Raw genomic sequence first — 15,183 nt, 5'->3', positions numbered from 1 at the left:
TTCTTGTTATTGATATTTTCTGAATAAATTCTGTGATAATGTTGATCAGGCAACTCTTTGGTGTTAATTTTCAATGTATCGAGATAAAAAATTGTATATTAAAATAAAATTACAGGATGTTATTTAAGTAGTTTGATCATTTTCCTCAACTGATGTACTAACATTGTGTGGTTTATTTTGTACATACTGTATGTAGCATCATCTAACAAATATACAAAGAATTGCTGTTGCGACATCCAGTGGACACATTTAGAACAGCAGTTTTTTTTTCATTCAAAAACTTCAGGTTAATTTTTATACTTAGCAAACTCATCCCGCGGGCCGGATAAAATCTGTTCGTGGGCCTGATCCGGCCCTCGGGTCGTACGTTTGACTCCCCTGATCTATGGTTGTTATTTTTGTTGTTAATGGTAAAACAGTATCACCGCTTTTTTAACGGTAAAAAATTGGCAGCTCAGTTGCCAGAATGAAATAAAAACGATGGTAAAGTGTTTCCATTTACCGTAATATTATGCAAAAAACACTGTATATTTTATAGTACAATTGTGGTGATTGAGTTGGAGGGAACCCACGCAGTCACGGGGAGAACATGCAAACTCCACACAGAAAGACCCCGAGCCCGAGATCAAACTCAGGACCTTCGTATTGTGAGGCACATGCACTATACCACCGTGCTGCCGAATATGGGATCCATTATATGAATTTGTTTCAACTATTAAATGATTCTAAATAATGACTGTTTCTTTACTGTGGTAAATATTGGATACAGTGTGTTGTCAAGCTTATGAGATGCACTACAAGTTTAAGCCTCTGTGACACTATTGTTTTTATGAATGGCTGTGATGGCGATGGAAATGATGAGTGATAATAACAGTCTTTTGTTTGCTTATTGTTGTTTAGTCTTTTTAATCACAGTTATGTTGGGTTCTTATTTTTATTGATGCTGTTGTTGACAGTCATTATTTGTTTGACCTTTTTGTTTATTGTGTTGCGCTAGTGTGTCCTCTCAATTGCTCTGTGGATTGCTATTTGGAGTGTTGCTGGGCTGGGATTGGTTTGGAATTGTACTGTTATGTACAAAACCCAACACCAGTGAAGTGGTCACGTTGTGTAAATGGTACATAAAAACAGAATACAATGATTTGCAAATCCTTTTCAACTTATATTCAATTGAATAGACTGCAAAGACAAGATATTTAATGTTCAAACTGAGAGAGTTATTCTTTTTTTGCAAATAGTCATTAACTTAGAATTTAATGGCAGCAACACATAAAAAAGTTGGCACAGGGGCATTTTTACCACTGTGTTACATGGTCTTTCCTTTTAACAACAGTCCGGGGTCTTTGTTGTGGTATTTTAGACTTCATAATGCGCCACACATTTTCAATGGGAGACAGGTCTGGACTACAGGCAGGCCAGTCTAGTACCCGTACTCTTTTACTATGAAGCCACGCTGTTGTAACACGTGCAGAATGTGGCTTGGCATTGTCTTGCTGAAATAAGCAGGGGCGTCCATGATAACGTTGCTTGGATGACAACATATGTTGCTCCAAAACCTGTATGTACCTTTCAGCTTTAATGGTGCCTTCACAGATGTGTAAGTTACCCATGCCTTGGGCACTAATACACCCCCATACCATCACAGATGCTGGCTTTTCAACTTTGCGCCTAGAACAGTCCGGATGGTTCTTTTCCTCTTTGGTCCGAAGGACACGACGTCCACATTTTACAAAAAACAATTTGAAATGTGGACTCAGTCCATCTTAGATGAGCTCGGGCCCAGCGAAGCCGGCGGCGTTTCTGGGTGTTGTTGATAAATGGCTTTTCGCTTTGCACATTAAGAGTTTTAACTTGCACCTACAGATGTAGTGACAAATTGTAGTTACTGACAGTGGTTTTCTGAAGTGTTCCTGAGCCCATGTGGTGATGTCCTTTACACACTGATGTTGCTTTTTTTATGCAATACCGCCTGAGGGATCAAAGATCACGGGCATTGCCGCTTACTTGCAGTGATTTCTCCAGATTCTTTTATACTCAATCATGGCACCCACCTGTTCCCAATTAGCCTGTTCACCTGTGGGATGTTCCAAATAAGTGTTTGATGAGCATTCCGTTTTTTTGCCACTTGTGCCAGCTTTTTTGAAACATGTTGCAGGCATCAAATTCCAAATGAGCTAATATTTGCAAAAAAAATAACAAAGTTTACCAGTTTGAATGTTAAGAATCTTGTCTTTGCAGTCTATTCAATTGAATATAGGTTGAAAAGGATTTGCAAATCATTGTATTCTGTTTTTATCAACAGATTTACAAAACCTGCCAAATTCACTGGTTTTGGGTTTTGGACATAGACCCATTACACTCCCTGTGTTCAAGTGGAGAAACAATGCTTGAACAGAGAGAACAAGAGTGTGGGGAAAAAAACTCAATTAGAATGTAAAGAAGGTTAGAGTTGTCCTGTGCTGTCCACAATCTGCTGCTGCCACTCAGACACCCCCACTCCCCTCCTACAAGCTACAAGGACCACGCTCACACTGTGGTGAAAGAAACATTATACATGCTTCTGCGTCTGCAACTGATTTGAAAATGTGTGTGCAGATGTGCTTCTGTCGCAGTACAAAGCACAAAAGGACGCTGAAGAGTGGAAACACAGCGCAGCCTAGTGGACGAGAGGGGAAGGAAAGAGCTTCGAGCAGCAGCTCAGCACAACCGGGTCTCGTTTTGCTTCCTACCTAAAAAAAAAACGTGGGTGTTAAATAAGACCTGACGCTGTCAAAGCAATATCTCTGTGGAGTCTTCTCATGAGAGCTACAAAAATAACAGGAGTTTTCAACACCAGCATATATTCTTCCAAGGGTGGAGAATTTCTGCCAATACACGGTGGAGATGACTAACAAAAGGGAGAAACAAGCAATTCAACACATGTTGCAGTAATATTCTTACCACTACCAGGTGGATAAAGAATTGCGTGGACAAAAAAAAGAGAATTTTCTTAACGATACACTACCGTTCAAAAGTTTGGGGTCACCCAAGCAATTTTGTGGAATAGCCTTCATTTCTAAGAACCAGAATCTAATGTTGTAAAAATGTGTAAAATAAATATTACATTTCAACATTTCTGTCAACAAAGATTTGCTTCAGCCTGTGACACATAGTCATTTTGATAGTAGGCTAATATGGCTAATATAGACACTTACTGTACATCATGTGTTGCCTTCATTATAAGACATTTATGCAGCTTTTCATTTTTTGCAGCTCCAGACAGATTATTTTTTGTATTTTTGGTCCAATATGGCTCTTGCAACGTTTTGGGTTGCCCTTCACGTTCATATTTTGCTGTGTTTGTTGCATTTTTGACGTTCATATGTTGTCAATATTCAGTGTTTTATCGTTCAAAGTACATATTGTAAAACCCACATTTTTTATTTTCATGTACACTACCGTTCAAAAGTTTGGGGTCACCCAAACAATTTTGTGGAATAGCCTTCATTTCTGAGAACAAAAATAGACTGTCGAGTTTCAGATGAAAGTTCTCTTTTTCTGGCCATTTTGAGCGTTTCATTGACCCCACAAATGTGATGCTCCAGAAACTCAATCTGCTCAAAGGAAGATCAGTTTTGTAGCTTCTGTAACGAGCTAAACTGTTTTCAGATGTGTGAACATGATTGCACAAGGGTTTTCTAATCATCAATTAGCCTTCTGAGCCAATGAGCAAACACATTGTACCATTAGAACACTGGAGTGATAGTTGCTGGAAATGGGCCTCTATACACCTATGTAGATATTGCACCAAAAACCAGACATTTGCAGCTAGAATAGTCATTTACCACATTAGCAATGTATAGAGTGTACTTCTTTAAAGTTAAGACTAGTTTAAAGTTATCTTCATTGAAAAGTACAGTGCTTTTCTTTCAAAAATAAGGACATTTCAATGTGACCCCAAACTTTTGAACGGTAGTGTAAATGCTCACAATCTCGGAAGCTAACTGCAATGTCACTTTAATCCTTGCATGACAGGTTGCTCAAAAACTTACAGCAACCATGGAGCAGGTGGCAAGATGGCTACGTGACTCTAGTCTTACATTAAACATGAAGAAAACGGCAACAATGTATTTTGTAAACAAATATAAAAAACCCGGACCCGTTTCCAGTGAGGGTTGGACTCCGTCAAGGCTGCCCTTTGTCACCGATTCTGTTCATAACTTTTATGGACAGAATTTCTAGGCGCAGTCAGGGCGTTGAGGGGATCCGGTTTGGTGGCTGCAGGATTAGGTCTCTGCTTTTTGCAGATGATGTGGTCCTGATGGCTTCATCTGGCCAGGATCTTCAGCTCTCACTGGATCGGTTCGCAGCCGAGTGTGAAGCTACTGGGATGGGAATCAGCACCTCCAAGTCCGAGTCCATGGTTCTCGCCCGGAAAAGGGTGGAGTGCCATCTCCGGGTTGGGGAGGAGATCTTGCCCCAAGTGGAGGAGTTCAAGTACCTCAGAGTCTTGTTCACGAGTGAGGGAAGAGTGGATCGTGAGATCGACAGGCGGATCGGTGCGGCGTCTTCAGTAATGCGGACGCTGTATCGATCAGTTGTGTTGAAGAAGGAGCTGAGCCGGAAGGCAAAGCTCTCAATTTACCGGTCGATATACGTTCCCATCCTCACCTCTATGGTCATGAGCTTTGGGTCATGACCGAAAGGACAAGATCACGGGTACAAGCGGCTGAAATTATTTTTTTCCACCCGGTGGCGGGTCTCTCCCTTAGAGATAGGGTGAGAAGCTCTGCCATCTGGGAGGAGTTTAAAGTAAAGCCGCTGCTCCTCCACATCGAGAGAAGCCAGATGAGGTGGTTCGGGCATCTGGTCAGGATGCCACCTGAAGGCCTCCCTGGTGTTTCGGGCACGTCCGACCGGTAGGAGGCCACGGGGAAGACCCAGGACACGTTGGGAAGACTATGTCTCCCGGCTGGCCTGGGAACGCCTCGGGATCCCCCGGGAGGAGCTGGACGAAGTGGCTGGGGAGAGGGAAGTCTGGGCTTCTCTGCTTAGGCTGCTGCCCCCGCGACCCGACCTCGGATAAGCGGAAGAAAATGGATGGAAATATTTAAAAAAAAAAAACAAAAAAAACGTTAAAGTCCCACTGATAGTCACACACACTAGGTGTGGTGAAATTACCCTCAGCATTTGACCCATCCCCTTGTTCCACCCCCTGGGAGGTGAGGGGAGCAGTGAGCAGCAGCGGTGGCCGCGCTCGGGAATCATTTTGGTGATGCCAACTAGGGATGTCCGATAATGGCTTTTTGCCGATATCCCGATATTGTCCAACTCTTTAATTACAGATACCGATATCAACCGATATATGCAGTCGTGGAATTAACACATTATTATGCCTAATTTGGACAACCATGTATGGTGAAGATAAGGTACTTTTTAAAAAAAATAATAAAATAAGATAACTAAATTAAAAACATTTTCTTGAATAAAAAAGAAAGTAAAACAATATAAAAACAGTTACATAGAAACTTGTAATTCAGGAAAATGAGTCAAATTAACTGTTAAAGGTTAGTACTATTAGTGGACCAGCAGCACGCACAATCATGTGTGCTTACGGACTGTATCCCTTGCAGACTGTATTGATATATATTGATATATAATGTAGGAACCAGAATATTGATAACAGAAAGAAATGGGGGGAGGGAGGTTTTTTGGGTTGGTGCACTAATTGTAAGTGTATCTTGTGTTTTTTATGTTGATTTAATAAAAAAAAAAATGTTTTAAAAATAAAAAAACGATACAGATAATAAAAAAAACGATACCGATAATTTCCGATATTACATTTTAACGCATTTATCGGCCGATAATATCGGCAGGCCGATATTATCGGACATCCCTAATGCCAACCCTTGATGCTGAGTGCCAAGCAGGGAAGTAATGGGTCCCATTTTTATCGTCTTTGGTATGACACGGTCGGGGTTTGAGCTCACAACCTACCGATCTCAGGGCGGACACTCTAACCACTAGGCCACTGAGCAGGTCTAAAGCGTCATCCTTTCCAAATATAACTGTTAATAAGGAAATAATACAACATGTTAGTGATTATCGTTACCTGGGTGTCATTTTAGACCCAAACAGATGTGCCAGAGACTTAAGTACAACATAAAAATGTTCAAATGTATCAGCAATTTGTTAACGCTGGAGGCAGCTCAAACTTTTTTTAATGCAATGATTATGTCTCGTTTTTATTATTGTACAACATGTTGGTCCCAGGCAAGCAAAATGACACTGAGGCCATTGGAAACCTTGCACAAACAATCGCTCAAAATCCTTGACCGAAAACCACAACACCACCATCACTGTTTAGTTCTTCAATATATGGATCGTTAAATTTTGCTAACATTCAGAGATTAGCCTCAATACGAATGGCCCATCAAATACTAAATAAAACTGCACCAGCGCCACTTAGGCACTTTGTCCAGCTCACATCTGCTGTGACAACAAGAAACACACGAGCCTCCACCAGGGGGCAGTGTAGCGTACCCAGATGTAAAACCTCTTTTGCACTATCAGCCTTTTCATATAAAGCAGGGGTGTCCAAAGTGCGGCCCGCAGGTCCTTTTTTAACGGCCCCACGGCACATTTTAAAAATACTATTGAAAAAAAATTAAAAACATAAAAAGTGGTATAAAAGAGCAAACAGGTGAAATGTAACAAGAAAATGTTGCAATGTTTACTCTAATAACACAAAGCTGCCATGCAGGCTGTTTCTTTCTTTAAAAAATAATAATGAATCAAAATCAATGTCATTATGAATTATTGACCTATTCAAAGCTCTAATTACGCCACATTAAATATTCCACTTTGAGATATTTTTTGGGGAACATGTTGCATATTTTGTGTTTGCCATACAAAAAACTGAGCTGTTTTTTTTTTTTTTTAAAGAAGGGCCTAAAACGAACAAACAAAAAACATAAAAAACAATAGAACTTATAATTGACGGATAGATCTGAAGTTGATCTCGAGATTATTGTGTTAAAAGTAAACCGTAAAAAAAAAATTACAATTTATTTTTTAACACTTTAATGAGTAGGACCCTTTTGGATCCACAATAATTTTAGAGTGATTTGTTTTTAAGTGCCATTGCTAAAAAAAAAATAATGAATTAAAATCAATGGTGTTATGAGTTATTGACATTTTTAGGCTCCAATTGTTATATAATCTCAAATATTCCACTTAAAAATTTTATTGGGTGAAAATATTGCATATTTTGTGTTTTTTCCATAAAAAAACTGGGTTTTCTTTGACAAAAAGAGCATACAACTTAAATCTTTAAAAACGTTATATTGACAGGTAGACCAAATGTTGATCTAGAGATTTAAAACTTGAATAATAATAAAAATAATAATACTGAATAATGACACATTTTTAATATTTTTTTGACCAAAACCCTTTGGGGTCCCCAGGATCAAGCTTGAGTGGAGGCCTAAATGTATATTTTTTATACTGCACATATATTGTATTGGTTTTTTATATAAAAAAATATCAAAATGGCCCTTGCTTGCTTTGATTTTTCAGTGTGCGGCCCTCAGTGGAAAAAGTTTGGACACCCCTGATATAAAGCGATTAGATTCTGGAACGACCTCACAACAAACTTGAAAAGTCTAACAGATTACTCTTCATTCACAATTGAAGTTAAAGAGTGGCTTTGGAGCAATCAAAGCTGCTCCCACGGTCACTGAGGTGGGCACAATGTTGGACATGTCAACTTAATGTGTATTATATTTATGCATGATAACATTTTTATTGTAAGCTGTGAGTTGTGTGTGTGTTAAAATCATGGTTGTTTTTACAAATGATGACAGATGTGAACAAGAGCATGTATTGATGTAAAGGAGGGGTGGTTGTAATGTATAAGTATGTGTCAATGAAAGGGCGTTTTATGACTTTTCTTAATTTGATTGCATGCTACAGTATAATTTTATTGCATGTTCTTGTATCTTTTTAATTTAGGTAGCCAGGGACTGCAGATGGAAATGAACTATTTAGCTATCATCTGGTGCAGAACATATCTGTCTTTGGGCTTAATGTCTCTGTGCATTGTCCTTTCAAATAAAGACTAAACTAAATTAAACAGATCATTTGTGCTATGAAAGATGTAACTCACAAATTGAAAAGTATTGATAAAAACATGTTTACTTTAGTAACAAAAAGGTAATCATCAGGGAGTACATGCCAACAGCAAAAGGCTTGAAAGAGATGCACACCCTAATCTGACTGAGGTACACCCTAACTGGGCTGAAAAAACTTTTGCACAGATGCCGAGCGACGCCAACTTTTCAACAAATTTTACACATTGTATCCCGCCATCTTACGACTTCTAGTACGCAATGACGTAGTTACGTACTTACGTAACGCCTGCACGTGCTTTTGTGTGTGTGCACGCGATCTCTCCGCGCACGTGTTGGCGAGACCAGGTGAGTGACCGCCGTAAACACCAACCATTGTATTCGGGCCGGTAACAATTGTGGAAAATATACACAATTGTCAAACAAACGTGCTCTAACTAATGGTAACATGAGCTCGCTATTGGTGTTTTGCTTTGAAAAATCTAACTGTGAGGAAGATGCGAACAACACCTCTAACATTTTACATTTTAAACAACTTAATAAGTGAAACAACTATTACTTTGCAAAATTTTTACATGATTAATCATCTACTTTTAGAAGAAACCTTAAAGGCCTACTGAAATTATTTTTTTTTATTTAAACGGGGATAGCAGATCTATTCTATGTGTCATACTTGATCATTTCGCGATATTGCCATATTTTTGCTGAAAGGATTTAGTAGAGAACAACGACGATAAAGATCGCAACTTTTGGTATCTGATAAAAAAAAGCCTTGCCCCTACCGGAAGTAGCGTGACGTAGTCAGTTGAAAGTCTCCTCACATTTTCCTATTGTTTTCAATGCAGCTAGAGCGATTTGGACCGAGAAAGCGACGATTACCCCATTAATTTGAGCCAGGATGAAAGATTCGTGGATGAGGAACGTTAGAGTGAAGGACTAGAGAGGCAGTGCAAGACATATCTTTTTTCGCTCTGACCGTAACTTAGGTACAAGCTGGCTCATTGGATTCCACACTCTCTCCTTTTTCTAGTGTGGATCACGGATTTGTATTTCAAACCACCTCGGATACTATATCCTCTTGAAAATGAGAGTCGAGAACGCGAAATGGACTTTCACAGTGACTTTTATCTCCACGACAATGCATCGACGAAACACTTTAGCTACGGAGCTAACGTGATAGCATCGTGCTTAACTGCATATAGAAACAAAATAAATAAATCCCTGACTGGACGGGTAGACAGAAGATCAACAATACTATTAAACCATGGACATGTAAATACACGGTTAATGCTTTCCAGCCTGGCAAAGGTTAACAATGCTGTTGCTAACGACGCCATTGAAGCTAACTTAGCAACCGGACCTCACAGAGCTATGCTAAAAACATTAGCTATCCACCTACGCCAGCCAGCCCTCATCTGCTCATCAACACCCGTGCTCACCTGCGTTCCAGCGATCGACGGCGCGACGAAAGACTTCACCCGATCATCCGTGCGGTTTGCGGCTAGCGTCGGCTAGCGCGTCTGCTATCCAAGTAAGTCCTCCTGGTTGTGTTGCTACAGCCAGCCGCTAATACACCGATCCCACCTACAGCTTTCTTCTTTGCAGTCTTCATTGTTCATTAAACAAATTGCAAAAGATTCACCAACACAGATGTCCAGAATACTGGGGAATTTTGAAATGAAAACAGAGTTTTTTGTATCGGATTCAATGGGATCCGAATACTTCCGTTTAACTATTGACGTCACGCGCATACGTCATCATACATAGACGTTTTCAACCGGAAGTTTAGCGGGAAATTTAAAATTGCACTTTATAAGTTAACCCGGCCATATTGGCATGTGTTGTAATGTTAAGATTTCATCATTGATATATAAACTATCAGACTGCGTGGTCGGTAGTAGTGGCTTTCAGTAGGCCTTTAAGTGGTAAAAATGCCCCTGTGCCAACTGTTTAGCAATGTGTTGCTGCCATTAAATTCTGAGTTAATGATTATTTGCAAAAAAAAATTACATTTCTCGGTTTCAACATTAAATATCTTGTCTATTCAGCGGGATTTGCAAATCTTCGTATTCTGTTTATATTTACCATTTACACAACGTACCAACTTCACTGGGTTTTTTTTTTTTTAGTTTCACCTGTTGCTCCCTGCCAGTGCTGGTTTATTACCTTTTTGTCAGTGTTCCGACATACGCCACCGTGATGGTGTGACTGTTAGTGTGTGTTGTTAGAGTGTCTTCTCTGTTACCTGTCTGATGGGCTCTGGGACTCGGAAGCGACAACAGGCGTGTGTGAGGCGCACAGCTGTATCCAGACTGATCTTATGGCCGACTGACACATATACCGGCTTTGTGCTCTTGTCCGAACTACGCAGCGCCTGCAAACATACAATGGCTGTGACACTTCAACCGTTTTTGCTTCGTTGTCCATGTTCACACTTTGAGTGGAAGAGAGGGACTTCACAGCGTTTTAGTATTCATTTGTGCATTCATCCATTGTCGCACCTTTCCGAGCACTTTTCCTGAGGTTGCAATGAGTGGAAAGCTGTCTCCTCCTTTCTGCAGGGCAGCTATCTATAAACAAAAAGGAAAAACACATCCAGGTTGTGAAGATAAACGTAGAAGGTGTCCTGATAGTCTCTTTACAATTAAAAAACATATTACAAAAGCAACTAATGAGACACTGTCAGATTTGTTTGTTGTACTTGGGGAAAATTCAAGTATCTAATTAATAGGGGTGTCCTGATTGACACCTGCAATTAAGCACCTAAATGTCCTCCAATAAGTACAAAAGGGAAGTCATTTACAAAAGGTAAACATGGTAGGCTATAGGTCAGGGGTCGGCAACCCAAAATGTTGAAAGAGCCATATTGGACCAAAAATACAAAAACAAATCTGTCTGGAGCCTCAAAAAAAAATAAAAGCCATATTATATACAGATAGTGTGTCATGAGATATAAATTGAATTAAGAGGACTTAAAGGAAACTAAATGACCTCAAATATAGCTACAAATGAGGCATAATGATGCAATATGTACATATAGCTAGCCTAAATAGCATGTTAGCATCGATTAGCTTGCAGTCATGCAGTGACCAAATATGCCCAATTAGCACTCCACACAAGTCAATAACATCAACAAAACTCACCTTTGTGCATTCACGCACAACGTTAAAAGTTTGGTTTACAAAATGAGACAGAAAAAGAAGTGGCATAAAACACGTCCTAGAAAGTCGGAGAAAGTTGTACATGTAAACAAACTAGGGTGAGTTCAAGGACCGCCAAAATTAGTAGGACAAAACGGCGCTCGCCAAATACTCGAATCAGTGAAGCATGTTTAATATAAACAGTGTGATTTATAACAATTAGGGAGGTTTGTGTCATGTTTGTCCTCCTACAGAAAACATATTAACACAAAAAATATATTTTTTTCTCCTCACCTTTTTCCATTTTTCATACATTTTTGAAAAAGCTCCAGAGAGCCACTAGGGCGGCGCTAAAGAGCCGCATGCGGCTCTAGAGCCGCGGGTTGCCGACCCCTGCTATAGGCTAAGACAGGGGTGGGCAATTAATTTTTACCGGGGGCCGCATGAGCAACCCGAGCACTGCTGGAGGGCCACATCGACAATATTTCAATTAAATTTTGCTCAATATTATTTTTGATATATACCGTAAGATAAATAATAATAATAATAATAATTAATAATAATAGTGTGTGTAACAGCATTCCATGACTAATATAAATAAATTAACATTAATAATAAATGACAGTAAAATAAGCACACGTATGACTGAGGAGTCATAGTGTAACTTTGTGTGGTGTTTGAGTTGTCCGACTTTTTGTGTGGCCATAAACGCACCAGTGGTTTAGTGCTATGCGTGTTGGTGACAGATGACAAGTTGGTTTTGGCCTGGTTTGTACGGCAGAAAATGACTAGTTTTTCGAGATAGAAGTGTTTTACTTATGTTTTTGGTGTGGTTATGTCCGAATATAAATAGTTTTGCTCAATAAAGTGATCGATATAATTCCTGTCCTCGAAGCATCTCGATAGACAGTTACAATAATTGAACGGTGTTCAATTGAACGGTGTTGACGAACACCGTTAGGGCCGCTTGTTGTCACTGTCACTCAAAGTTGCATTGCAAAATGACATAGAATAAATATGTTTATTTTGTTTAGAATTCAGATGGGATTTGATTTGGTGCGCGGCATATACTTGCTGCGCGCAGCGGAAGCTTGAGCAGTGCGCAATTGCGCAGGCGCGCACCTTAGAGGGAACGTTGCATGGCAGTCCATGTCTTGTTGAAAACACGCCATTCTTCATCAACTTTTCTCTTGTTAGCGTCTCGGGTGTAAACCGTGCATCACTTGTCGCTGCATGTGCACCTTCACTCGCAGGTTACACACTGACACACGCCCATAAATAATAATTTTCAAAATAAAAGCAGCACAGTTGTATTGCGCGCACGACATAGATGTTTTTTCAACTTTATTTTGTAATTAATGATTGCAGCTGTTCACATTCACTCACAATCACGCACACGCATACGTCCACACGGAAGTAATACAAATAACGATTTTCAAAACAAAAGCAGCACCGTTGTATTGCACACTCGACATAGATACTTTTTAAAATTTATTTTGTAATTTATAATTGGCCTCACGCGGGCCGGACAGGGACGCACAAAGGGCCGGATGCGGCCCGCGGGCCGCAGAATGCCCAGGTCTGGGCTAAGAGGAACAAGCAGCTACACAACAGCTAAGCACACAAGCTAGACATATGCAATAAGTGTCCTTAACCAAACTTTATTGCAGTCCAAAACAGCACATTTGTCAATTTAAACAAGTGTGAAAAAAGCATACCGGTAGTTGCATTTTACATATGAAAAGTCACCAAGGCAGAATAAGCATATTGAATTGAATCCAGTAAGAAATGTGTTCGCATCATTCAACTTACTGCGTCATGATCAGTGTTGGGTTAGTTACTGAAAACCAGTAACTAGTTACAGTCAATGTTCCCTCTAATTGTTCACGTGTCTGAGCAAACACAAAAACTCCCTGAGCATTCAGTGGAGCACATGTGAGCAACATCACACATGGCAATACCAGCAGCACACCTGTCTCAAACCAATCTTTTATAATAACACTCAAATGAGGAGTCATTTTCATGAGATTATTTTGTAATATTAGTGATTTGGCCCACTTGTAATGAAAATAAAAGAAATCTTGTTTTTCATTACGGATGGATTAGTATTGTACAATATGTCTGGGTGGGGGTCCTGCTTTGGAAATCATTTGTACCCCTTTCAGAGATCACATTTAGTTCCCCTTAAACATCCTCATGTTGCACAATGAAATGTAAGCATAGGATGAAGTGTGCATTCCTGTAACTTTCTCTAGTAACAGCATTCCATGATTAATATCAATAAATTAACATTAATAATAAATGACAGTAGAATAAGCACGGATATGACTGAGGAGTCATAGTGTAACTTTGTGTGGTGTTTGACTTGTCCGACTTTTTGTGTGGCCTTAAACGCACCAGTGACTTAGTGGTATGCGTGTTGGTGACAGATGACAAGTTGGTTTTGGCCTGGTTTGTACGGCAGAAAATTACTAGTTTTTCGAGAGAGAAGTTTTTTACTCATGTTTTTGGTGTGGTTATGGCCGAATGTAAACAGTTTTGCTCAATAAAGTGATCGATATAATTCCTGTCCTCGAAGCATCTCGATAGACGTTACAATAATTGAACGGTGTTCAATTGAACGGTGTTGACGAACACCGTTAGGGCCGCTTGTTGTCACTGTCACTCAGAGTTGCATTGCAAAATTACACAGAATAAATGTGTTTATTTTGTTTAGAATTCAGATGGGTTTGATTTGGTGAGCGGCATATATTTGCTGTGCGCAGAGGACGCTTGAGCAGTGCGCAATTGCGCAGGCGAGCACCTTAGAGGGAACGTTGGTTACAGTTACTAGTTACTTTATTTCAAAAGTAACTCAGTTACTAACTCAGTTACTTACACCAAAAAGTAATGCGTTACTGTGAAAAGTAACTATTTAGTTACTTTTTTTTTCTTCTTTTTTTAAAAAAAAGCTCCCATTAATGCCCTTTTAGCTTTCATTTCAGTACTGTTATTGCACTGGAGAATAATACAATCTGTTGATCAACTTGACAGGCATTTGCATCACTGAACGCTGCTAAGCAATGTGGTCTACACTACCGTTCAAAGGTTTGGGGTCACCCAAACAATTTTGTGGAATAGCCTTCATTTCTAAGAACAAGAATAGACTGTCGAGTTTCAGATGAAAGTTCTCCTTTTCTGGCCATTTTGAGGGTTTAATTCACCCCACAAATGTGATGCTCCAGAAACTCAATCTGCTCAAAGGAAGGTCAGTTTTGTAGCTTCTGTAACGAGCTAAACTGTTTTCAGATGTGTGAACATGATTGCACAAGGGTTTTCTAATCATCAATTAGCCTTCTGAGCCAATGAGCAAACACATTGTACCATTAGAACACTGGAGTGATAGTTGCTGTAAATGGGCCTCTATACACCTATGTAGATATTGCACCAAAAACCAGACATTTGCAGCTAGAATAGTCATTTACCACATTAGCAATGTATAGAGTGTATTTCTTTAAAAACATTGAAAAGTACAGTGCTTTTCCTTCAAAAATAAGGACATTTCAATGTGACCCCAAACTTTTGAACGGTAGTGTACATACAACACACAAAGACAAAGATATGTTTCAAAGGGCCAATTTATTTCAGGCCAGGACAAATTGACAAAACTATCTTAAATAGCTGCAACATAACATAAGTAACAAACAGCATAATAACAAGGCACACGTGACATACACAAAGCCTAACCAGGCAGATTTGAATTGTTGTTTTGGGCAGTAGACGGGATCTTTGATCCAAGACACAACTTACATTTAACTAAAATGTTCTTTTCTTTGTGCTCGACAAAAAAAAGAAATGAGAATATCTCCGTGTTAAGACACTCGAGTCGAGTGTCTTAACATGGGCTGCGGCTCCGTTGTTAGTAAACACAGACACGCCCCTCTCCTCCCCTCCCC

At 39.6% G+C, this 15,183-nt stretch overlaps 1 protein-coding gene across 3 annotated transcripts in view; it reads right to left on the bottom strand.

Moving 5' to 3' along the window:
- The window catches only part of LOC133639921 (endonuclease V-like), a 156,571-nt gene that overhangs the window by 109,607 nt on the left and 31,781 nt on the right, over positions 1 to 15,183 (bottom strand). For all 3 annotated transcript variants that reach the window (XM_062033617.1, XM_062033616.1, XM_062033615.1), the window contains exons 6-7: positions 10,610 to 10,678; positions 10,354 to 10,482 (exon numbers count right to left, since the gene is read on the bottom strand). In XM_062033617.1, the coding sequence (XP_061889601.1) occupies positions 10,354 to 10,482; positions 10,610 to 10,678 (198 nt within the window). The remainder of the gene's footprint in view (positions 1 to 10,353; positions 10,483 to 10,609; positions 10,679 to 15,183) is intronic.

Source organism: Entelurus aequoreus, linkage group LG22, assembly GCF_033978785.1.
Source record: "Entelurus aequoreus isolate RoL-2023_Sb linkage group LG22, RoL_Eaeq_v1.1, whole genome shotgun sequence".
Taxonomy (NCBI): Eukaryota; Metazoa; Chordata; class Actinopteri; order Syngnathiformes; family Syngnathidae; genus Entelurus; species Entelurus aequoreus.
Note: the sequence above shows the minus strand (reverse complement) of the source record. Positions and strands in the feature narration are given on the sequence as shown.